The 24,383-nt window shown below is 42.3% G+C and overlaps 1 protein-coding gene across 2 annotated transcripts; it reads left to right on the top strand.

Moving 5' to 3' along the window:
* The first annotated feature begins 1,174 nt into the window (after positions 1–1,174).
* MOSPD1 (motile sperm domain containing 1) lies at positions 1,175–16,115 on the top strand. Of its 2 annotated transcripts, none has more exons than XM_075720589.1 (6): positions 1,175–1,208; positions 6,543–6,799; positions 6,983–7,058; positions 10,292–10,518; positions 12,430–12,591; positions 15,036–16,115. In XM_075720589.1, exons 2-6 carry the CDS (start codon positions 6,646–6,648, stop codon positions 15,065–15,067), a joined length of 651 nt encoding a protein of 216 aa, XP_075576704.1. In that variant the 5' UTR covers positions 1,175–1,208; positions 6,543–6,645; the 3' UTR covers positions 15,068–16,115. The 2 variants fall into 2 exon arrangements, with proteins under 2 accessions (XP_075576704.1, XP_075576705.1); XM_075720590.1 differs by lacking the exon at positions 15,036–16,115 and adding an exon at positions 13,174–13,244.
* Positions 16,116–24,383: the final 8,268 nt, after the last annotated feature.

The following is a 24,383-nucleotide window of genomic DNA, read 5'->3' as shown; positions in this document are numbered from 1 at the left end:
AATATGTTACTTCCCGTCCTGGATTGTTGTATGATGTTATTGTGAAATACTAATGGCTGCTGTGTTTATTCCACCATGGAAGTGCGTTCATTTCACCGGCGGGTAAAGTCTGGTAATGGGAAAAAGATTTTGCAATCCTGCTGACCGGGTGGCTTAATATAAATCTTAATTATTTACCTGACTTGCAACAAAAATGTTTTGCTGCATTAATAATCTTGAAAGTTCGTTCTGAGATCGAGTGATCTTAGGTGGTGATTATGCTGCTGCATTTTTTTTTATTATTATACAGGGCTTAAAAACCCAAGTCAGAAAAAAAAAAGAATGATAGGGGATACTGCATAAAATGAGTTAAAGTCCACAAATGGTTTAATTTAATAAAAACACATTAAGTAAGTAAGAGCGTGGAACAAAGGTTAGGAGCAAGAAGCAGCTGAGGGGCCGCAGGCGCCGCTGCCGCCGTGCTGCCGCCCCGTTACCGGCTTCGCTCCGCGCTCGCAGGGCGCCGCCCGCTGCTCCTCCCGCCGCAGGCCTGGCCGCCACCGGCAGCACCGCTCCGCGCCGCAGCTGCGGAGCCACGGCTGCGGCGGGCCCGCGGCCGCCTCGGGCACCGGGAAACCCCGCGGCCCCAAGGCCAGCGGCACCGCGCGGGGCCGGCGCCCTTCCGGGAAGGGCTCAGGGGCCCCGGGACGAGGTAACTCGTTCTGGGGAAAAACCCACCTCCCCGTACGGGAGGAGAGCCGGGGCGGCTGCGAAGGCCCCCGCTCCCCGCCACTGGGCCCCCCCTGCTTGGCGGCCCTCACCCCCGCCCCACGGCGCCGGGATTGCCCGGGAGGGCGGGCGGGCGGCCCGGCCCCCTGCCGCCAGCCGCCAGCCGCGGAAGGCCCCGTGCCGCCCCGCCGCAGGCAGCGGGAGGCAGCCGCGGGCCGGGCCCCGTAGGCCGCGGGAGGCGCCGGCGCCGGCCCCGCTCCGCGCCGCGCCGCGCCGGGCCGGGCCGACATGGCGGCGCGGCGGGTGGGGCCTGTGGGGCGCGGGGGCGGGTCCCCGTGACGCCTGGCGATGGCCGGCGGCGGGCGGGGGGAGGCCGCCGCCATCCCGGCAGCCACAGCGACGGCGCTGCCGGCGGTGACGGGCGCAGGCGGGGGGGGGCGGACAAAGGGGGCGCCGACAAAGGGGGCGCCGCGCGAGCCCGCACCCAGCGGCCCCGGAGGGTGAGTTCGGGGCGGGGGGCGCCGCGCGACGCCCCCGGGACGGCGCGCGGGGAGGGGCGAGACACCCCCCTCACCCCCCCGGTGCCGGGCAGCGGGGGGCCCCGACGGGCCGGGGCCGGGCCTCCCCCCCGCCCCGCTCCGTTCCGCTCCGCTCCGCTCCTCTGCGGCGCCGGCAGCCCTCGCCGTGCCGGCTCAGGCGGCAGCGCCGGCGCAGCCCGGCGCCCGCGGCCCTTTCCCTCGCGGGGCCGGGGCCGGGAGCGGGAGCGGGGCGGCGGCCGCGCTCCGAGGCCCCGGCGGCGCCGCCTGCCCGGCCCGGCCCCTCTCCTCTCGCCCGCGGGGCTCCTGGGCGGGGAGCGGGGCCGGGGCCGGGGCCGGGGGGTGAGTGAGCGAGCGCGGCCCGGCCGTCGGCGGGGACGGGGCTCGCTTGGGGCGGCTCCGGGCCGTGCCGGGGAGGGAGTGCGGGACGGTGGCGGGGCGAGGGCGCGGGCAGGGCGGGCGCGGGCTGCGGAGGGGCCGTGAGGGCGCGGGTGCCCCGGGCTCTGCCTCCGCTGCCCGCGGTTGGAGAACAAAGGGGATCCATTCCGCTCTGCGCTTCCCGCTGTGCCGCTGCCTGCCGCCGGTGCGCTCTGCGGGGCCGCCTGGAATGCCCGTCCTCCCGTAGCTCCCTGAGGAAAGAGCGTTCTCCTCAGCTCGTCTGTGGCATCTTGGCATTTGGGCTGAGTATCTGAACCCGGCCTGAGACAGGGAGAAGGGCCATGTAGCGCTCATGAGCACAATACGCGTTTAAAACCCAGCCAGTTTAGTGCATTAAACGCGACCTGAAAGTGAGAAAATAGAGACTAAACCAGATGTGCTCTTGAAAGTCTTCTATAGCATTTTTCTGAGCCATATAGTAGAACGCATCAGAAGCAATGCACAGCTGTTACCTCGTTTTGCCCTGCTTTTGCATGCCTCTTAGTTGCGTTTGAATAATTTTTTTTGTTACTGCCACCTTTTCAGCATTTGAAAAAATAAAGGAAAAAAATAATGTGGTCCTAATACATTTTGCTGTCAGTATCAGCATGATTTATGCATGTTGTAGTCATCCATGCTAATAGGTAATGCTCTGAGACTGCTTCATTTTACAGCATCCTGGAGACAGTTACTAATTACATTTCTCATCACCCTGTAAAGAGGTAAACAGTAGCATGTTTCGGCTCAGGCTTTGCAAAGTGTCAGAGTAGTTCTGCCAGTTTAAATGTGACTGTCCGCCTACTTAAATACTTTGCAGAATATGTGCCTTCATAGATTAGCAAATTGAGGTGAGGTTAACCAACTTGCTCAAGGTCATGGAGTGTCGGTGACAGAGTTAGCAATAATGGAATCCAGCCATCCTGGCTGCTGGCTCTGTGCTCTAATCATTGGATGACTCTCCCAAATAATTGCAGGTAATTTAAACATTGTTTTGCGTAAGTGCATGTTAAGGCCCTCAAAAACTTTTGGAGAAAATGGATCTGCTTCAGTCAGATCTTATGCTGTATTTGCATGTAGCGTAAAGTAATTACACTGTTTGACGTAGGGGGGAATTTTGAAGAAGACTTTGTGGCTTATTTTGTAAATGTGCACTCAAAAGGCATCAGTTTTATTGAGTATATAGTGTAGAAAGGCTTATTGTGTAGATTTAGAGGGTAGATCATGAGATATAACAAAAAAAATCACGCTGTAATTAGACAATTTTTAAAAGGAGAATGTGGAGACTATGACTGTAAAGAAGTTACCTTCTGAATGAAGTGTTTAGCAGATGACATTCTGTAGAGTTATTTGCAGTTGTTAGGAAAATGAACCACCAAAAAATGCACTCGGAAGCCATGGTGATGAGGCTGTTGGAAGTTAAAATGGGAACAAAAAACTTCCTCACTTGATTTGTTTTTTTCAGCAGATACTTGTTAAGTAAAAACAAATCACAATCGGTGGTGTTTCTGACCCTAGAGAGAAGTTACATTTCACTTTGTGCTTTTCTCTGTTGAGTTCAATTCATGAAGAAAGGGATTTCAAAGGAAATGCTGGCACATCTGTGCTATTGTGGTACCAGCAGTATATATTTAGTAATTTCGGGGGGGAAAAGATCCTTATCGTGCTAAAAAAAAAAAAGCAGTGACAATTGTTTGTCTGGACTTCAAAGAGCGTTGGAAAGCAAGCTGGCATTGTTCAGGTGTTAGACCTTGGCCCGTGTCCTGTAACGAGCATTGCATTTGACAGATTCCCGCACCCGCGGGGCGTTTCACTGGCAGCGCTAGGAGAAGCCCATCTGCGCAGGGTAGGTCACAGACTTGAGACCACAGGTCTCGGTTTTGTACGGAGTTGTTTGTGCTTACTTCTATGTTCTGCAGGTAATCGTGGTGACTATTGACTGTATAAAATGTAGCGATGGTGGTGAGAATCTGGTGCGCTGCAGTGCGCAGCGTAGAAGAGCGGCAGCCAGCTTCTTTTGAATGAACTGGCTGGGGTGCTGAAGGCAGCCGGCTGCGTAGCCTTATTCTGAGCATTTACAGGAGTGTTGCTTTGGGGTTAATCTGTGCAGAGAAGTTCTGATGATATGGACTTTGTAGAAGGCTCTACAGTTAGTTGTTGATGAGTGCTGTATGAAAGGTATGCTGTTATTAACGCTAAACCATCAAGTCTCCCCAGTGTATGTATAGTTTATAATGCAGTCTTTGGGAAAAGTATTTTTACTGATATTACTTGGTGAGCTATCTCAGCAAGATGACATCTAAGCCAGAATGTCTCAAAAAATGGTTCCTTGCTTAGAAACCCAGAAATTTATATCCTGAATGACACCGCTGTGTCAGCAAACGTGTCTACTGTAGGCCTAGGTCTGCCAGATTTACTTTTGCCAGTTTGAGCCATAGCTTCTTATCCAGCCAAGTTAAATAAGAAAAGGAAGCAATAATAGGGTATACTTTTTTAAGATTCGTGGCTTTCCACCTGCAAGTTTTGGAAACCTGGGAGGTTTGCATACTCTGTTTTCAACGGATGTGTAAGAAAAAGAAGTCTGTTAACAGTCTTAGTGATCCATTCCTCAACTGATGTTGTGATTTGTGGGGGTTTTGGGCACCTAAACACTTGCCACTGGCCGATCTGAAGAAACTGGAATTGTGGTATGATGCCAGGAATCAGAATTAAATCTGTGCAGTGCTTAACTAAAAAACCAAAGCATCAAAATACTAATTATTATAAACAATATTGTTTATAAATTTCATTAACTGTAGTCACTTAAAAATATCTAGCAGTAGTTTGCTGTTGTTTGCATGGTAGTTTAAATATTTATTAGGGGAAAAAAACCCTTTTGTTAATTTCAAAGATTGCCTATATTTGTTACGCGTAATGTATGCAGTATAGATATGTATGAGAACCAAAGTTTCTCACATATGCTTACTGCATACTTCATTGAGCTAACTTTTGCAAAAAAATTAAAAAATAAAAAAAAATTCTTAAACTTCTGCCTATGAGAAGTTTCAAAAGAAGTTATTTTGTGTTCCTGCAAGCTGGTAGTTCTTCCACATTAGCTCTTCATATAGTCTTAATGTATGGAACAATGAGCCTCACTTTGCAATAGTACATAAAGTTGTTCAAGAAATAAAGCTTACACTTGCTGCACAAAGTGATTCTAGAGTTTGTTAATTCTTCTGAAACAAAAGGGATTCACCAAAATTCTAAGAAGCACTTGGAACCCAAATTGCCACTTACACAGCTATTTCTTTTTCTAGACTCTTCTTAATAAGGTAGCAGAACATCAGCTTGGAACACTGTCATTGGGGATTTGTTTTCAGAATATTATTAGTAGCATTTCAGTGAAGTGGAAGCAAACCAGTGCTCTGAAAAGAAACTGGATCTTGGGGAAAGATATTCCAGTAAGAGCCATGAATTTAAACTTTATGGGGATGATTTGCTATTTTAAAAAAATAAATAAATTTAAAAGCCTAGTTTGTCAATAAGAATGAGAACCTGTAAATCTGAAGATATGACAGATATACTCTAGTAAACACCTAAACTTGTGTCATGTTTCAAGTATGAAACATGTATCTGGTGCTTGGAAATGTGAACGTCATGATGTTTAGAATGCAGAAATAAGCATTTGATTTTGCTTGTTCATAATGCAGAAATAAGCATTTGATTTAGATTGTTCATAACGCTAGGGCTATTTACTGCTAGAAAGTTCAGAAACTAAATTTCTTAAGGTGCAGCCAAATCAGTTTGTTAGACTGGAGAACAGCTGAAATGGATGTTGTTTTATAAAGCTTAATTGGAAGTGGAAATTACAGCTAATGAGTCCATAGGAACTTTTTTGTTTAATATTTTCTACTATAGAATAAAGTTAAGCCTCAAAGGACACCTTCAGTTTGATAATTAACCTACAGGAGCTACAGTAGAATATGATGTTCTTGGGGGAAAAATACATGTAGCTGTTTCACTTTGTTCTGTCTGTAGTGTGTAAAGTCAATGGTATGTGTGCTGAGGAGTCTGGCCTTAATTTTATTTTATGAAATACGTTTGGGATTGTTGCTTGATTGGGTCATGGGTTCTGGTTTTAGTTCTGGAATGTCACTCAAAATAAAACAAAACTGAGGGGGTGGCAGAGGGAGAATTCCAATGGTTATACTTTGGTTAGAGGCAGTAGTGGTAGAAGACCTGTCTTGTTTTTTAATCAAATAGTAAATCCAAAATCTGTTTGGTATTATTCATCCCAGTTATTTTTCAATTTGTTGCCTGTAACTACCACGTGATTTTAACAAGAGTTGAGTTTAAACAAGGCATGAAGGTGTTCCCCATTCTTTTGTTCTGAATCTCTGGGATTTGGCATACCTCAGTGCCTATGTGAGTGGATACCTAAGTTATTATACCTCATCCGAGAAGGTCACCACCGCAGAGAGATTCCTGCCTAAGTGGTGACTACTGCTGCCTGACGTCTTTGTGTTTCCTCATTTCTGCTGCTTTTTCTCAAGTGTTAGTGTTCTGAGGCAAGGATGGGATATCTTTTTGTTGTGGTGGTTTGGTTTGTGTTGCAAAGACCCAGCATAAGCAGCCCTTGTCATGGACTGGGACACCAAAATGCTGCCGTGATACACTGAAGGAGTGCTTATCCATTTATTTTATAGCAGTTTGTTAAATAGATGGAAACCCAGTGCGAATATTTTTTTCTATTTCTCTATTTTTGAAGGAACTAAAGTAAAGGTAGATTCATAAGCAAGCATCAAGTTCTATATTTTTACACCGTTGTTGACTGCCTCAGTTTAGTATAGACTTATGGAAATAATCTTCTTGCCTTTTCTCTTTTTTTCCCCTTTTTTCCTTTAGAATTGCCAAAATGCTTTGGAATTCTTAAACGATTCAAAAACTGAAGTCTCTGAGGATACAAAATCATAAGAACACAAGAAGCAGCAAGGAGGATTCAGTGCCAATGCAGCAACAAAAAAGACAGCCAGAGTTAGTGGAAGGAAATCTTCCTGTTTTTGTTTTTCCTACAGAACTTATATTTTATGCAGATGACCAGTCAACACACAAGCAGGTGTTGACTCTATATAACCCCTATGAGTTTGCCTTAAAATTCAAAGGTGGGTTTCTTAGGTTAAGTTTTATTTAAGGGTTAGTTGGTGATCTTGAACAGTCCAATTATAATTCATGTAACAAATCATATTTGTGACAAAACCAAACTCATGTCTTTACATATATCTGTTGATGAAGTTCATGAGGTATTAATTCATGATTTGTTACCACTACTGTCCTTTTCATTGCAGTTCTTTGTACAACTCCAAATAAATATGCGGTGGTTGATGCTACTGGTGCAGTGAAGCCTCAGTGCTGTGTTGATATGTAAGTAAAAGTTGGTTGTGGGGTTTTTTTTCCCTAATGTATGACACTTGGTTTACCTTAATTTCTTTTATTGTTTAAGATGTAGTAAATGACATCATGCATAGTATAAACTAAGTTGGATAAAGATACAATATTTTCCTGATCTCTTAAATTTCTGTGGCTATCTGGTCTTTGCTATTTTTTCACTCTAGGGCAGAGATATTACAATGTTGGGGATATTTTCTTCTTTAATTTTGTCTTTAGGCATAAATAAAATGCTAGTAAATGCATCCTGTAGTATAGTTTGTAAACCAGCAGTGAGAGTAACATGAGCCTCCTCTTGAGTACTTTTTTGTTATTTCTGACAAGAAAAGTAAGACCCCCAGGGTTGGGATTTCTTTGTGAGAAACATTTGTTTGCGGATGGGCAAAATTAAAATGCATGCAGTTCTACTGAGCACGCTTTCCTGGGGCATGTTTAATAAAGGTACTTTTGCCTACCTTTCACTCCAACCGCCTCTCTCGTTCTCAGATCTCTCTGTCTCCCCTTTACTTCTTTCTCCTGTCAGGTCCCAACCCAGTAACAGAGAAAAGATGAAGGGCAGTTAAGTGACCACAATAACGTATAGGGTCTGTAGGCTGCTATAATTCGAAGTAGAGTAGGTGTATAAGCTAAAATAGCCCAATCTTTTTCATCTTCCTTTTGCCGCCTTAGTTCTGTGCTGATGTACAGATGCAGCTAAAGAAAGTATGAAGTACCTAATAGAGCAGACTGAGCGTTCTGACTAGAAATTTGCAAACTGTAAAACACCTGGAATCTCTGGCTAACAAGTGGCCATATACAAAAACCCTGCTATTCAATGATCCTTCTTTTGTCAGATAAAGAATACTGTGCTTGGGGAATGGCTCTTTCCTGTAGACTGTTTTCCTTAGGTGTAATCTGGAAAATTTGGAAGTTTAAAACATAGAACTAAAATTTTCAGTGGGCAGGGGCAACAACCCTAAAATGGAACAAAACAGGTCAGAATATACCGCTGTATCAGTGAGCTATTCCAGTCTTTAGCAGACATTTACACAAGCTTGATTACATTTGGTTCATCTTAAACAAATGTCTTTTATTAAATAAAGGAAAATAAGACCATATGCATGTTTCCAAGGGAATTTTTTGTGCAGCAAAACCCCCATCCCATTCCAATGGTTGCTGTCTAAGGGCAGTGTTTATTGCTAGGATATGAGCAGTACTATGCAAGTATGGCCATTTGCCAGATAAACAGATATTCTACAGAGCTTCCAATTATGCAATGGTCTCTAAAAAGAAACAGGAGAATGTATCTGTTTATAAGGGTCTGCAGAAAACTGCTTGGCAGCAGACACATGTTCTTATAGCACAGTGTTATGTAAAGATTCTGTTTAGGTTGGTAGTACGTACCATGGTAGTAACAGTAGAAACAAAAATTTAAAAGGAAGTGTTAAAGGAAGAAATAAGAGTTGAATCTGCTGTTCTGATATGCTGAGAGTTGTATGACTTAGACTGTCGGGGGGGAGAAAGCCTTTTGTTTTAGTGAAGGCAGTTGCCCAGCCAACACTCAGCTTGCTGAAAGCCTGTCATAAGCACACTCTTTTGCCTCTAAAATGATGTAAAACTACATACATTCCTGCAGCATTCTCACTTGGGGGATGACTTAGTTTCTGTTTCCTTGTTGAATAGTCTGTTCAAACTAGATACCAGTTACAAGCACTGGCTATGTGTTAATGATTGTAGATACCTTGATGTGATATGGTTCCTTTAAATGAAGACTGAAACACAAAAATCTGTTTCTTGCAGCAGTTTATGGTATATATTATCACAAAGATAGGCTTCTTGAAGCAATTGTAAGACTTCTATCCTATATTCCTAAGGGTAGAATAATTTTTTTCCCCTCAGGAGATGGCAACTTTCTTGAAGCCAAATCACTTATATGTAGGTATTTTTTTCAGATTAGATATTGTTATCTTAGAGATTTAGAATAGCTTTTCACAAAAAAAAGTTTTCTGCTTTGGAAAAATAATTAAAATCCATATTAACCCTAAGAGCTGATATGGCTTCAAAACCTAAATGTTAGAGCTTTTTACTAGATACGTACTTTCATAATGAATCATAAATGCAGAGAGGAGGCAGCTGAGCAGAGCACTGCTGAGGTGTGTATTGCCTTTGATCAGTGTTATTTTAAAACTGTGTCTTTTCTAAGTCCCTCATACAAACTTTCCCATGAAATGCCATAAAACTAGAAGGAATGCAACAACTATCGCCCTGTCTTACTGTTGAAGCCATCTTGGTCAACGTATTCAAAACAGTAGAGCAACAGAGTGGTTGCTGGACAGTGAGAAGGCTTACCAAGAAAATAACTGACTCTCTAGCTGTAATTCAGAGAGTGTGTCTACATGGCAGTCCTGAGTTGCGACTGCAACTTGTGTAGCTACGCCCAGCCTAGCTCTTGGTAGCTAGTGAAGTATCTGCAGCATCCTGCATTTCAATGCAGGCTACGAAACATGCTCAACGTAGCCAGATTGATGAGCAAAGCTCTGACAGCACAGAGCTCTACTATTGATACCCAGATTTAGTCACTGAGAGACAGGTGAGAAGTGTTTACGTAGATACGTAGTTGTCATTTTTACTGCACTGCTACATGTTCTTAATGGTGGGCTTCTGATTTTGAAAATCCCTTTATATCTAGCCAACTCTTGAATGTAGAGGGAATGAGTTTTACTTCTGAGAAAGTATAATTGTAAAGCTCTGAGCCTGGTTTCCTCAAAAAGCTAGACTTTTGCCATCACCTGTCCAAGTGTTCAGCAGTCTTACTTCTCTTCTTTCCTTCCCTGTCCACTCCAGTCCCCCCATACCTTTTAAAATCATTGGCCAGCATTAAACAGCTTTGATAAAGGATCTTTCAGCTAATTGATGTTTCATGCAAATTGGCAGCCGGACCTCAGATTGAGGCAAAGGTGTGCTTGAGATAAATGATTAACTGTTCTTTTTGGCCAGCCAGTTGGAGCAGATATATTTGAGAACCAGAGCAAACATAGGGAGAGGAGAGAGAAGGCAAGATCAAATCTTCAAGAACATTGAGTGACGGAGGAGGGAATGGGGATCTGTACTATTGCAGTGTATCTGTGTACGGGGGAAAAGAGGGGAAACATCGGGATATAGGGCGTAATTCCACAGGAGACATGCTTCCTATTAGTTCCTTTGTTTGAAAATGTTGTTTTCCTCTGCAGTGTGATTCGTCACAGAGATGTTCGGGCTTCTTACTATGGTGTGATAGATAAGTTCCGTCTACAAGTGTCTGAGCAGAGCCAGAGAAAAGCATTAGGGAAAAAGGAGATTATTGCTACTCTACTTCCATCTGCAAAGGAACAACAACAACAAAAGGACGAGGAGGAAAACCGAATAAAAGAACACCTGGCTGAAAGTGTCTTTTTTGAGCAGACTTTGTGTCAACCAGGTAGCTGAAACCTTTTACCCTTCGTGTCTTCTGAATCAGTTATGAATAGCTCAAGTGACTAGAAAGCCTAGACTAAAATAAATTTTAAAATAATTCTTTTTACTTACCTGTAGGACTGCTGTCCTTATCACTGGGGAATGGTAGTGCCCGAGAACCCAAACTATGGCTATTCTGCTTATGCTGTCTTGATTAATCAAGACCCTTTGCTGCCCCAGGTTTGCATGTCATACCTTGGAGAGTATATCCTCTATTCCTCTGGTGCAGAAGTTCTGTTACAGCCAATGGGAATTTATCTACAAAAGGATGGTAGTTATTTTTTCCCTTGGGCTCTTTCAGAACATATGCCCCTTCTGAGTTTGTTCCAAACCCTTAATCCTCCATTTCCTGATGAGCAGTAAATATTGCCAAAACATCTTCTAAAGTGCTCCTTGTTCTGTGCCATCTCATTTATCTGTCTCACAAGAAGAGAAAAGCACAGTTGCTAGCTGAAAATCTTTGCACGTTTCACACGTGAGGAAGTGAATCAACAGTCTTGGGCAAAACGTGGACCAAACAGTTAAATTTAAGTGGTAGGGGGAGAGATAAAAAGTATCAAGTCTTACCGGAACTGAATCTAAACTGATTCTTGACTTGACAGTCTACCTCCTTGTTACTTTTACTGATTTATACTGTAATAATCTTGTGACTATTTTATTTTTCAAGACAAGAACAAAAATCAATTCCAGCAAATAGATTAACTTACTTGAGAGTGTTCCTCTTGTTAAAACCAAACTGTTTCACTATTTATACATAGTTTATTGGCTGGTGAAACACCTTTTACTAAAAAAAAAACCCTCAAGATAGGTTAAAGCAAACCTACAAGATCTCTGGGCTCACAGAACAAAATGTTGCTATGGTAGTTGTTCCAGTACAGAGGGTTTAACCATCCTGAACAATCCGATAATGGTCTTTATCCAAATGCTATTTCTCTGCTTAAAAACCTTGTTAACTACATTACTGTTTTTCTGTAAGCAAGCAATATAAACAAAGCAACTACGGTCTTTGCATATAACCTGCAACCTAGAAATTACGGATTTATGGAATTAAAGTAGGACACATTGCTAGTAGCTGAGTATAGAAAAACTTGATAAACACATTGGCTAAGTTCCAATGGGTCTTAAGAATTTGGTTAGAGGTGTTCAACTAACATGCTAACAGCTCTTTTCAGAGATTACGCAGTGTACCTTTGAGTAAGTTCCAGCTGTTAAACTACAGCGCAATAAAGAGTATGAAGGACAGTTCATCTGTAGTTTGCATTTCCTTATTCTGGTGATACTGGACTGTCAGAATGGTTCACTCTCACAGTTTTTAAAGTAAGATTCAAGTATTACTACTTTGTGGCACATGAACTGGTTCTGGCAGGTACAGCCCTTGAATTCTCTAAAGAAGGAAGGAGAATGCATCTGGCCCAAGAACCTGAGCTCTTGTGGTAGCCAAGATTTGTTCTGGAGGTGTAAGCAGAGTTATCTGCCTGTGCAGCCCCTTTAGGTGCTCTTTCCTAATTGATTACTAATCACTGAAGGAACAGAGTCAGGATGCATGATGAAACCTCAAGCATTGCTGAAACATTCAGCTGTCATGAGTGTGTATATATAGCTGCTGGGCCTGGCAGGCTCTGTTCCTCCAGAAGGGAGGGGTTTGGGAAGTCATGTGAAAACAAGTTCCAGCATCACAACAGGGAGCAGCCTTCTCCACTGCAAAATGCAGAGGTCTAGGAGGGTGCGTTGTTTTCCACCCCCTCCAAACTCCAAAGGGAAAAGAAAATCTCAGGATAGAGCAGCTTCAAGGTACCACAAACATTTTTGCAGAGTACTTAACATTTCTATTGGGTAGATAGATATTCCTTACAATTGGTACCATCTTGTTTTTCAGAGAACAGAACTGCCTCGTCGGGACCTAGTTTACTAACAGTCTTCCTAGGAATAGTGTGTATTGCAGCACTAATGCTACCTACATTGGGGGAAACGGAATCCCTGGTGCCTCTCTACCTCCACTTAAGTGTGAATCAAAAGTTAGTAGCTGCTTATGTTTTAGGTAAGTATTTTCAATTTTGTAAATGTTTTCTTGCAACTTATGTGATTTGGAAGACTTCTCCTGTGTGTGCCAGTGGCTTCAGGAAGCTTGATGGAGATAAAGCACCACATTACATTTTGGTTTGCATCTCCACTTATATTTTAACTTGCAGTCATAGTGATATCAGCGTAAATCAGTTACTGTCAGTATTTTAGATCAGATTTTAGTGGCTATTTATTATATACAGGCCCCACATGTTAATTTCACCTTCATTTGATGACTGGCCAACTGTAGTCATCTGCCAACAAAACTGAATGGAATGTGCTGTTTCTTATTCTTACACTGAAATAGAGTTACTCTATTGCAGGACCTAGGTCTCTTCTGTTATTTTATTTCTCCAACCCAGATGAGCTGGTCAGAAAGGCTCCATTCACTGCCTTGTTGATAAGCAGTTGACTGTGTAGAAGTAAGTTGTTGTAGACCCTTCCTGAGAGACCACTATCATCCACAATTATTCCCCATTTGTAACTTGCTCCTAAATTAGCAAGCATAGATAAGTTGCACATTTCATTTGTTATGACTATTTTTCTATAACTATTTCAGATTTTGAAGAACAGTCACTCTAAACTCAATTCTCCTGTCCCACTACCTGGCAGAAATGAGGATTTAAAGGAAACGAGCTAGGCAGCTTCAAACTGATAGCTAGAGGTGAGGTAGTGATGGGAACAGATGCAAGTTCTTGATGGTTAATGCGCACGCTCAGTTGACTGACTCATGCGAGTCAGTCTGCTGAAATGGTTTGAAAACTCCCTTGTTGCTAACCAGAAGCCTACATCTTTGCCTGAGCCAATGGTGATGTATTTTCAGATCAGCACCTGCAGTAATCCTTGCTTTATTTTTATCTCTGGTTTTGAAAATCACTCCAGCGTCTGCTGGTACCAGCTATAGTATTAAACCATTTGACTTCATACCATACACTTGCAACAACTTACCTGTTTCTAGATTTGCTATGGAGTTCTTACAGGCTTTGATTCCTTTGGTAGCAGCGTTTTTAGTGTTCAGGAAAAGATTCTTCTTCCATATGCAACTTTTGCTCATCTAGAGAGTTGATTGCCCTTGAGAAGATGAAACCACTTTCTTCCACAATGAAGAAATTTGGATTGTGTAGCATTTGGTTGAAAAGGGAGGTTAATACCACACCTACTGGGCTGTACGACATTTGAGAAGTGTCTGCTTTACAGCAAATACAGCAGTTAAACTCTTTATTGCCTGGAAGTCCCTATACAAGTGGTATAGGCTGTCCTGTAGCACCTTCCTGAAGCCTCTGTTACTACTCTGCGATGATTTAGATAATCCAAGCTAAGGCCTACAGCAGTTCTGGTAGTGCTGATTGTCTAAGCTAATACAGACCCTAAGAAATAGCTGAATTCCTCTTCAATAGATAAACTCCAGCATTACAACTGTGTTGTGTCATGCTTCTTTCTTCAAAATTTTTATGAAGTAAATAAGTGAAATCAGTATGTAGTGGCAGGATAGTAAAATAGTCTCAGAAATGTCTCTATCCGTGGTGAGAGCTGTAGGCTTTAGCTAAGCTCTCTGCAGTGAAAGGCTATTGTATTAACATTATCTGAGCCTGCAAGAAAGTAAGATTGCCTAAGAACTGATAAATTACTATTTTGATGTTACATAAGGTTGGAATTCAAGGAGCCCTAATGTTTTTCCATATGCCTCTTTGCCTTGTGCAATATAACTCATGGCTAAGAACTTGCCCATTTGTACCTTTTCCGGTATCTCCACATAATTAAAGTGAACTTTTCAGTGTGTCATGGGTAGGTTTATTAGCCCCACATTGCCTACTTTCATCTGGTTTTAATTGTTTTTAACCTCTATCAGAGCAGGGTTTTTTTTCCCCTCGGTCTTTAAAGGTACAACAAAGAGTCTGTGGAAAGCTCCCGATGCAGACTGACAAGGAAGCTTAACATCTTTGTCTAAAACTGGTCTTTGATCAGTTATTCTGCACAGAGCAGAAACAAAAATGGCTTAGAGCCCTCAGCTAATCCACCTTACTGATGAGTCAGCATTTGAATTACGCCGCCTGCAACTAGCCCCCATGAAAACTGGTGGCCCGTGTGCTAGTGTTGCACTTACCCAAGTGAAAATCTCAATGTTAAGATTTTCCAGTAGCAAGGAGATTGATCATTGTTTGGAGTATCTATAGCTTCCTTGAAGTTTAGTTACTAGATATACTGCACTTCAGTGTCATTTTTACACAGACTTTGACTACACTGAAACTCAGAGCAATACTTCCAATATTTAAGTGAAGTGTATATATAAATTAATTCTGCATGTATTTATGCGCTTTTACCTTATTTTCTGGCCTATGAGAGGGTAAACTGTCTTTCCCTTATTTTAAATGTTCTGTTCGGTGAAATTAAAGCGTTGAATTCTTAATTCTTGTCTTTCAGGTCTCATCACCATGGTTATTTTGAGAACATGAGCAATGAGTTAATAGGATGTCAAACACCTTACTGTATATTCACATCATGAATGTGGACTGCCTTTTACTCCCATTTGGCTCATTAAGATGCTAGCAAAACTGTTCAGTGATTCAAAGATACCTTCAGAAGTGTAATATATTTTAACTATGTATAATAAATGAAAGACTCAAAGCACTTTTCGGTGCTTCTGTAACAGACAGCTATGAAATGTTCAGTGATACCTGTGAAAATAATTTGAAAAACTTTTATATTTACGCCTACTGTAAAAAATCCTTATTAAAGCAACATTTGTTATTTTTAGTCTATGTTCACATCAGTGCGTGATCACTATAAAAGCGAACTGTCTTATGTAAAACGTTCATTTGGTTTGTGGTTGTACATGCTGAGGCTGGTGCATAACACTTCTGTATACATACCAGAAGGATGAGAATCATGACTAATCATTGAAGAAAATGAAAAAGTCCATCAGTGAAACTATGAAATAAACCGTGAATTTTAGGTGAAAAAGTAATTCTCAAATTCCTTACTTTGTTGCAAATACAGCGTTGAGTGCTCGTTTTCTTACCTGGGGAAGTAATTTCTGCAACAGCCATTTTGTATCACAATTGTAGACAATAAAAATGAGTTCTGTAATCAGATCTTTTCATTTCTTAGGGATGCATGCAATATGTGAACTAAGTGGCATTAACAGAAATTGAACTTGCACTGCACACTAATATAAAATTCTGTGTTTTTTCTATTTTAGAGACCAAACTAAGTATAGCAGCACAGGCATTCCTCTATACCTTTCCCCCCCACCCCAGCTAAGAGGGGATTTCTTTTGTATCAGAAAGTCCTGCTCAAATTCCAGTTTTATATTCTAGCTGAACATTTATCTTGTTTCATGTAGCAACTATTTCCCTTCATTTGACATTTTATTGTCGAGGTGTTAAGTTTAGAAATATTTCTACTGAAGGGCTGCTATTACTGCATTTGATTCATACACACAAATCTTTATAAGAGGTCTGTATAATATGCTCTGATCCATATAAGAAACATTTTGGAAATTAAACTTTCTTTCCCCCTGCATGTTACGGGTCACTTTTCTGTTTATGCAAGGAAGTACAAAGAAACCCATGCAGAAATGAGCGGTGTTGAAAAAAAAATAAAAGGAGGAAGGTTGAATTTAAGTTGTTAACCACTGTACGTTTTTTCTTATATATAATCCAACTAAGTAATTCTCTACAGGGCAATAAAATGTTACTTTAGTTTGATTCTCAGAAGAACTGAGATTGTGTCATCTGTCAGCGTCAGATGATAAACAGTCAAACATTACCATTTGTTAAAAAAAAAGTTACTAACTGGTTTGAGAATGCAATGTTCCAGAGCCTGTGCTGCAGACGCTGTGCTTGCCTCCAGTTACAAGCAGCGAGGTTTTGCTGGGTCGCAGTGTTTTCCTGCCACGGCACAGCTGCATTCTTGTACTTTTGCTGTTACTCTTGTACCTACACTGCTAATCCTGATTTTCATGAGGTGGTTTAACTTGCCTCTGCTTGAGGAAGGGCAAGGGAATTGAACACAGGTTAGGGAGATAAAACTGCCATGTGGAACATGAGCCTGGCCATTACCTACATTTTTATGTGGGCAAGAGTAGCAGGACTTAACGCAAAGACATCATCTTAAATGCCCAAGCTGATATTGATTAAAAAAACCAAAAAAACCAAACCAAAAACCACAAAACCAAAAAAACCCCCAAACCTCCCCCCCCCCCCAGCCATATCCTGGAGTTCCAGTCGCAGGCCAGGATCATGTTTTGCCAGGCGCTTGCAGCAGTACAGAAGAGAGAATCCCACATCCAGGAGCTGAGTCACTGTAACCAAGTCTCGACACCTTGGTCCTGCAGGATGGCGCACACAAGAGCCTTGGGAAGGGAGATCCCAGGACAACAGAGGCCCACGTTGCCAGCCTTCATTTTCAAGGAATTTGAAGAGAAACGATTGGTTTAGAAAAAAACACCTTGACCAAAGAAATCAGTAACAAAATGTTATCAGCAACTAAAAAGACTATAACATTGGGCCATTTCTTTTTCAAGGGCAAGCGAGGAGCAATGCACAGATAAAAAAAAAGATTAAATGCACAGTGTAACTCAGCAGATGCAGATAAAACTGGTGCTTGGGCAAAATAAGCATGACAAATGTGAATTTTGACTTCTTTCTACTTCAGGGAGGTTACAGCACACTGTATAGTCACAGATTTATGCCAGTGTTGGGAAAACAAGACCTGAGGACAGTTTCAGTTCAGCACTGTGAGGGGGAATGTATCAGCTCATGTTACAGCATGGTCACAGGGAGACACTAGTAAAATTTTGCCAGGCAGATACAGAAGGTTTATAAGGTTTTCTGATATATATATATACACACATATATATATGCATGCACACACCTCTAGTACTTACTTAATAGGGTTATGGAAAACACTGAATGCCTTTGGAAATAAGACCTGAGACAGTGAATATGCCTCCTCTTAAAAACACCAGGAAAACCAGTTAAGTGTTCACGTCATTTCCCATTCCTGACTCTTAACACAAACAAACCAGTCATTTCCTTGAAATGGAAAAGTATTTTGAGCAGACAGTTAGGAGGGCTTTAAGATCATCCAGCAGAAACAATCATCTTGTTTACCCAGCACTTGCTGTGGCACAGCTATCTCAAGCCATGCTGGCAGGCAGGAAACGAGAGCGCTGCTGAGGTCACTTTCGTTAGCGTCACTCCTAGGAGCTATAGGCTTGGTACGTGATCTCCTCCAGGTGTTTGCACTTGTCTGGATCAGAAAACACTGAGACATCCCTATTTTCTCTAAGGGAGCAAATGACAGAATGCTTAAAACTACAATAGACCCACTATAACTGTACTGTTCAGAGCTGCAGGGACAGACGGGGCTTTCGGATCATCACTCCGTTTCACCAGGGACCGTGGCCGATGGAGGCCCCCGAGACCGGAGAGTGGGGCGAGCAGCCTTGTACGGAAAGCACCTGGAAACAGATCCAGTCCTGCAAAGGGAAATGCTGAGCTACTGCTGACATTTCTCAAACCACGCCCCGGGAAGATAACCAAGGGTGCTGTCAGATGGTCACAGTCACTGCTCTTATTTAAACAGCTTAATGGTGGCATTTGCAGCAGCTCCAAGAGAAGCCTGTGCACAGAACGGTGCCTTCAACAACGAAGCAGAGAAATCCTTCCTGGAATCAACTAGCTAAGAATTGTCAAAGCCAATCGTACGTTATTTCATTTGATGTTCGCATGTAGCAAGTATCTGATAACCAACAAGCCTAAACTGGAAAGAGGCTGCCAGATAGGTTTGGCAATAAATCACCATGTTTTAGTCCCCATTTGTCAATGTATATTTAAGATACCTGGCTTTCCTTGTAACAGCTTGCCTTCTAAATGCCAAGTTCCATCACCCCTTTCCTTTGTCAGGAGTATGAATCTCCTACTTAAGACTTACACGGATTGGCAATGCATCCCACTGGTAGGGCAAGACTACAGAAGGGAACTTGCCTGAGCCTGTAAACCAGGTCCAGGAATACTTTGTTTACAGGAAAGAAAATTCTCAGAGGCTGAGTGATCTATGTTTCATAGGGCCTATCATGATCCAGGGCAACCTCAAAATTCAGGGACCAAGCTGTATTCGAGGGCTTTAAAAAAAAAAAAAAAAAATCATCCTCTCTGCCAGGAGGGGGTTGGAGTTCTCGGTCAGAGCAGCTCAGGTGCTTTGCCATCTGCCTTGTGTAAGACCCTCCTGGCTGAAAAAAGAAGTAAGGGAACAGACTGCAGCACAAAGCACGCAGAGCTGAGTAATCCCGGGTTTTTGATCCTCCTGCCCAGCTGCGTGCAGAGATAGGGGCTGAATGGCTGCAGAGAAACAGGTTCTCTGCTACGTCCCTGTGAAACAGGGCACTGACCTCCTCACAGGAGTGCTAGCAAAGGCACAGTCTCTCATTAGAGCCTGAGAAGAGACATCCAAAGTCAATGGTGCTGGTGACGGAGCCCATCTTCCTTGTTCACACAGCTTGCTGCTTGAGGAAATTAAATTAAGACTGAAACCATTGAAGGAGAGTGAAGTATGCTGTTGCCAGCAGCATATCACTTGCTTAGTACTGCTCCACCTAAGCTGGTGAGTGAGGACTGGGAAACCATTGTTACACAGTCTCGCAAGAGCCATTTAAAGATAATGAACGTATAAATGAAAGGAGTCTAGAGAACCTGTGTATCCTCAAAAAAGAAATACTGGAGGTATGAACACAGGCAGGCGACACTCCAGCGTAACAACTAAAGCCGAGTCAGGGGATACACTCACTTTTTGGTCTATTTTTGTATTCTGTAGAACGCAACCTTGCAGCAGCTCTCTGCTGTAAGCTAACTAGCTGTTTACTTTAGATAATGAAGTGTAGCTAATGCGTATCAGCTCTTGAAAATTTGCAAAGCTCTATAACCACACTGACAATATAAGGTGGAATTACATGCAGGCAAAGTAACGCACGCTGGTCTTTGAAACAGCAGAGACCCTGCAAAGGAATAATTTAAGCAAGAGCACAGCCACGATTACAGCAGCACAACGAAAGCAGTGGATGATCTCCTCGCTACGAGGACAAAGGCTAGTAAGGATGCCCCCCGGAGTAACAGGCGCCCTGTAATACCTCTGTGCTGGAATATAAATTCAGCCACACGTTAACTGCGGTCATCCTGATCCTAGCAGAACAAGAGATACCAAGAAGGAACAAAGATGACTGATAAAATGCATGTCAAAGACAGGGAATAAAAGAACCAAGAGTCTGTAATGGAACTTAAATCCATGTTTACAGTTAAAAAAAAAGAGAGGAATGAACAATTAAATTTACAGTAACAAAATACAATTTACAATAACAACATGAGAGCACTCTTCTCTAGGAAACTGCAGATACTCTACGTGGCTTGAGATACAAACATCAAGGCATTAGGCCAGCATATGCTTTGACAAACAAGAAACCACCATCAAGAGACTAATAAAACTCTGCAGTAAGCCTCTGGAATCCCGTGTTCCATCAACGTCACCAAACCCATTAGCGCCTTTCCCTCAGGAATCTGCCAAAATCAAAACAGACAACTAAAGTGAACGTACTTAAAATGAAAGGAGCTTGATCTATTTTTAGCAGGAAATTTCTTGCAGCAATTTCAGTGCCACACAGCCTGACTTAAGCTGGCTTGAAAGACACCACAGTACACTATTTCTGTGCCACAAAACCCAATACATGATATGAACATCATGGCTTTGATTTTTTTCCTTCATTCAAGGAGAAAAAGTAATCATGAGAACCATGCTTCCAAAGATTAATACCTGCAGCAAAATCTGGTCCCATTTGAGCAGCTCTTCCTACTTAAGTTGACATCCAGCACAATTCTAAACATTTACATGCCGTTATTAATCATGGAAGGAAGTCCCAAATAACAAGCATTTTCCAAGGCTCTTACGAAGCAAGTAAAAGAAGAAGAAACTAAACTATCAGAAGAATTTTAAATTTGATAAATGCAGGATTTGTCTGAGGAATCTTCACAGGATCGGGGAAGCCTCACCAGTCCCTTGACAGACACAGGGGAACCAGCATGAAGAGGCCATGTTTGGTTTTGGTTTAAATGCGCTCAACTCCTCCCCCTCTGAAATGTCTGTTCCCGAGCCAGCTACTTGGAGTCAAACAAGGTTATTCTCCTTCAGCTGTTTATTTTTTTTCCCTCTCCTCCCTCACGCTTCTACCACAAAACCCCAACAGGGGAAGCAATCTCTCCCTTCCAGCATGTACGCAGGGCCTGGGTCTTTCAGGGGCAGGGCAGCTGCCTGCTTGGAGACCACTGTGACAGAGGAAAGGCGTCTCCTGTCCAAGCCCTAGGCTGGCTGTCAACTGGGCTCAAGTTTATCAAACAAGGACACTCATACCAAATATACAGAATGGGAAGACTCTACCGTTACAGGTAAAATGAACTAACAGTCATCCAAGACATACCCTTAGGAAACAGACGCCGAATAAAAAACGTGAGGCGACAATTTTTGCATCCAGTTATTGAAAAGGACTCTTGCAAACCAAGCGCTCCTCTTTGAACCAGTAAGGTTTTTAATTATTGTACCGTAGCTGTAAACATTCAGTTACATTTACAAATATTCTAACTTGGTGCTTCCGGGAGAAGAGGGATCAACTTAAATTCCATCTGCCAGTTGGTGATGAGAAAGGTTGCTTAAAACAGGATACGAAGAGCTCACACGTTTTAATTACGACTCCCAAAGCTCTCTATTTTAAGTAAATGAGTTACAACTCCAACATATGCAAGAATACAACAGCATAAAGTGAACATTTCTGAAATGACTACTGCTAAGAAATGCACAAGCTGTTCTCAAGCTGGAAGCTGGCTGATGGAGCTCCAGAGGTCACTCCTGCCTTTAGTCACTTCACTAGCAAGTAATCGCACAATAGCGGGGCTGGACTCACAAATACAGCACTAATATTAGAACCAAAATACAAATTTATAAATCAGAATATCTCAGTCTCACCAATGCAAGACTTTGGAAACCTGTTTTGTTTGTAGAGGTTTACACTCAAGTTTTCTGAAGAAAGGTGAAAAGAACAAATTTAGGATTAAGTTCTTAGACAAATCTCAGGAGGACCGCGGGCATCTGTTCAGTTGAGTATTCCAATCAGCTGCCTTGCTGAAAACACACAGGAGACCCTAGCAAGTTAATCTGGCTGATGCACAGGCTCATTTTTCCTGGCATTTGTACCTCTCTTCTAGCATGAAGTATCTATTCCTCTGCTAAATGCAGTAACCACTGAAGCGCTCATTCCAAAAATACAGTCCCCCTGAGCACTGGCACGGTTATCGATGTTCCCTCAGCAACTATGTCATTCTGGAGAAGGCGGAAGGAAGAAAAACACCTATCAGTTGTCAAGGAAGACACACTGGCCCGAGATCCGATCTAACTGCCAACAAATCCTACAGGATAGTTTTCAACCAGACCAATCAGGTGCTGATCACAAGCATGACTCTGGAAGGGTGCCATTCCAGGAGTGGCAGAATCCTGGAGAGAAACAGCTGTATGCCCCGAAAGAGTGGCAAAATAAAAAAAGTTTATATAAAATAATGTATACTTATATATCATACTTTTTTATATATATGATCTTCTTGCAATATAGCCTGAGACAAGAAAGCTGTCCATTTCTTCTCAGAGGAAGACAAAGACACAGACACTTGTAATGTAAACTCGATCAGTCAAGGAACGTCATATGCAACACTCCTGTAACCATGACACTTCATCAAGCAAAGCTTCAACATTCATTGTTCATGAGTAAATGGGCAATTAGTAGAATAGAGGTAATACTAACAGCATGAGTTACTATGTGAGTACAGGGTTGATTATGCGTATTGTGTAACACCCTAATTCCCTGAATCCAGATACATATTTTGCAGGATAATTTGGTTCCAAAATTTAATCTTTCATTTCAGTGGAAAAAACCCTATAGGTGCCCGACTCCAGGGCGCAAAACTGCAGCTTCTTGATGAGATGGGAACACAAGAAATTGAGATGCCTTTTCCCACAAGTTCAAAGTCATTTCTGTGTTGCAAAAGCAGGGAAAGGAACGACTGTAGATACAACGCTATTTCTCCCTCCTCCAGCAGCACTGAGTGCCCTACTAAGGCAAACCACAGACTCCCCACTTCTTCCCAAGAGGTAAGAGCCTCAGTACTGTCCACCAGCCAGCTGTAGCTTTTATCTTCCAAACTATTTCACCACAACTTCCTCTAGGTATAAACTAGGGACATGTTTAGCTATGAAAGCCTTTTGAAAATGTTTCGTTTTATTCTTCGGTTTTCCTAGGGCTGTCACAGAACTTTAAGACAGCATTGCATTAGGAAAACAGAAAAGCCTGCTGCAGTTTTTAAGGCCAGCTTAAATGTAAACTAGACCAGGTGGAAGTGGGTTACAATAGATATTCTGATTTAAAAACATTTAATCATAGATGAAAACAAGAATATTGTTACCTCACCAACAAAGTACAGAAACAGCAAAACACATTTATTTTTCCATTTATTGGCACTTATTTGAAAAATAGCATAAATATTCCACAGAAAAGAGACAAGTTGACCCACACGCAACTATTAAACCCCTATACTGGTGCATCTTTTAAAAAAGACTGGAAGAGACACCAGAAGGTTCATTCTTAAGAAATAAGCAAGATTTTTTTTTTTTTTAAAAAAAAAAGTCTTGCCCTCACCACAAAAGAGTGAACGCACAGCAACTCTTTGGCACATACCTGAAACTGTGAAACAAAACTATGCCATATTAGACAGAGAGCAAACAGACATGAAACACAAGCTTGTCCATCTGCCGCACGGATGAAGGGCAGTCTGAATTTAAAAAAGAACTGCAATCAGGAAGTTGACTATTACAATAATTTAAGAGGAATGAAATCAGAAGGAAACCATGTCATATCTTACTTGAACCGAGTAAAACTATTAAATACATTCTATTTTCTTTCTACAGTAATGACATACGGAAACTGGTCATTGGTCCTCAGGTCACCAGGTCTTTGCACTCCATGTCATCCATTTCTAATTTTGATGGCTGCTGTCAATCAAATCTTCATCCATGCAAATCTTTCACAGCAGAGTTCAGAGCGGGCTTTTCTCCTACTTGAGGAAGTTTCCATACTTTGCTCACTTTGTTACACATTACAAAGATCTAGTGTTTAAAAATAAAACATTCTGCTTCATTGTTAACCTCTCTGGAGAGAAGGCTTGAAACCACATAGTACAGATACATACACATGTGCAAATGGGGACCCAGCTGGGGAAGTTCAGTTGCGTAACAGGAGTCAACAACCAAAATGAGGTTGCCACTGGAAAATCTGAAACAGCCGTCTATGGTGGGGTTTGCAGATTTTTCCTCCTGTTCAAGGAATTTCAGAGTTGAGATCAGGATGCCTCAACCCACTGACTTTTCAAATATAGTACAAGAATCCTGAAACATCTCAGATTACCAAATTCTAGGCTTCCAATCAGCATCTGAAGTTTTCAACAGCAGAAATAACTTGATGCCATTGTCTGAGGAAGTGACATCAGGAGATTAAACACAGATTAAACATGTTTGATCGCCTCAGCCTGTAAAAAGGCATTCAAGATTCCTCACTGTATTTGTTCAACAAAAGTCACATATGAGGACAAATACTGTCTGTTAAAATAATGCACTTCTGAAGTACTAAATACTAAAAACCTCAGGATTTAATGTTTTGTTCCAAACATTATTACTATTTTT

The sequence above is a fragment of the Pelecanus crispus genome, chromosome 13 (assembly GCF_030463565.1).
Source record: "Pelecanus crispus isolate bPelCri1 chromosome 13, bPelCri1.pri, whole genome shotgun sequence".
NCBI lineage: Eukaryota > Metazoa > Chordata > Aves > Pelecaniformes > Pelecanidae > Pelecanus > Pelecanus crispus.
The sequence above is the reverse complement of the archived record's forward strand: the minus strand, read 5'-3'. Positions and strand labels throughout refer to the sequence as shown.

Bases quoted from the DNA above. Each gene is read 5' to 3' on its own strand.
- MOSPD1 (XM_075720589.1), top strand. From the start codon at position 6,646: ATGCAGCAACAAAAAAGACAGCCAGAGTTAGTGGAAGGAAATCTTCCT. The intron at 7,059-10,291 runs GTAAGTAAAAGT...TTTCCTCTGCAG, and splicing joins CCTCAGTGCTGTGTTGATAT to TGTGATTCGTCACAGAGATG. The intron at 12,592-15,035 runs GTAAGTATTTTC...CTTGTCTTTCAG, and splicing joins AGTAGCTGCTTATGTTTTAG to GTCTCATCACCATGGTTATT.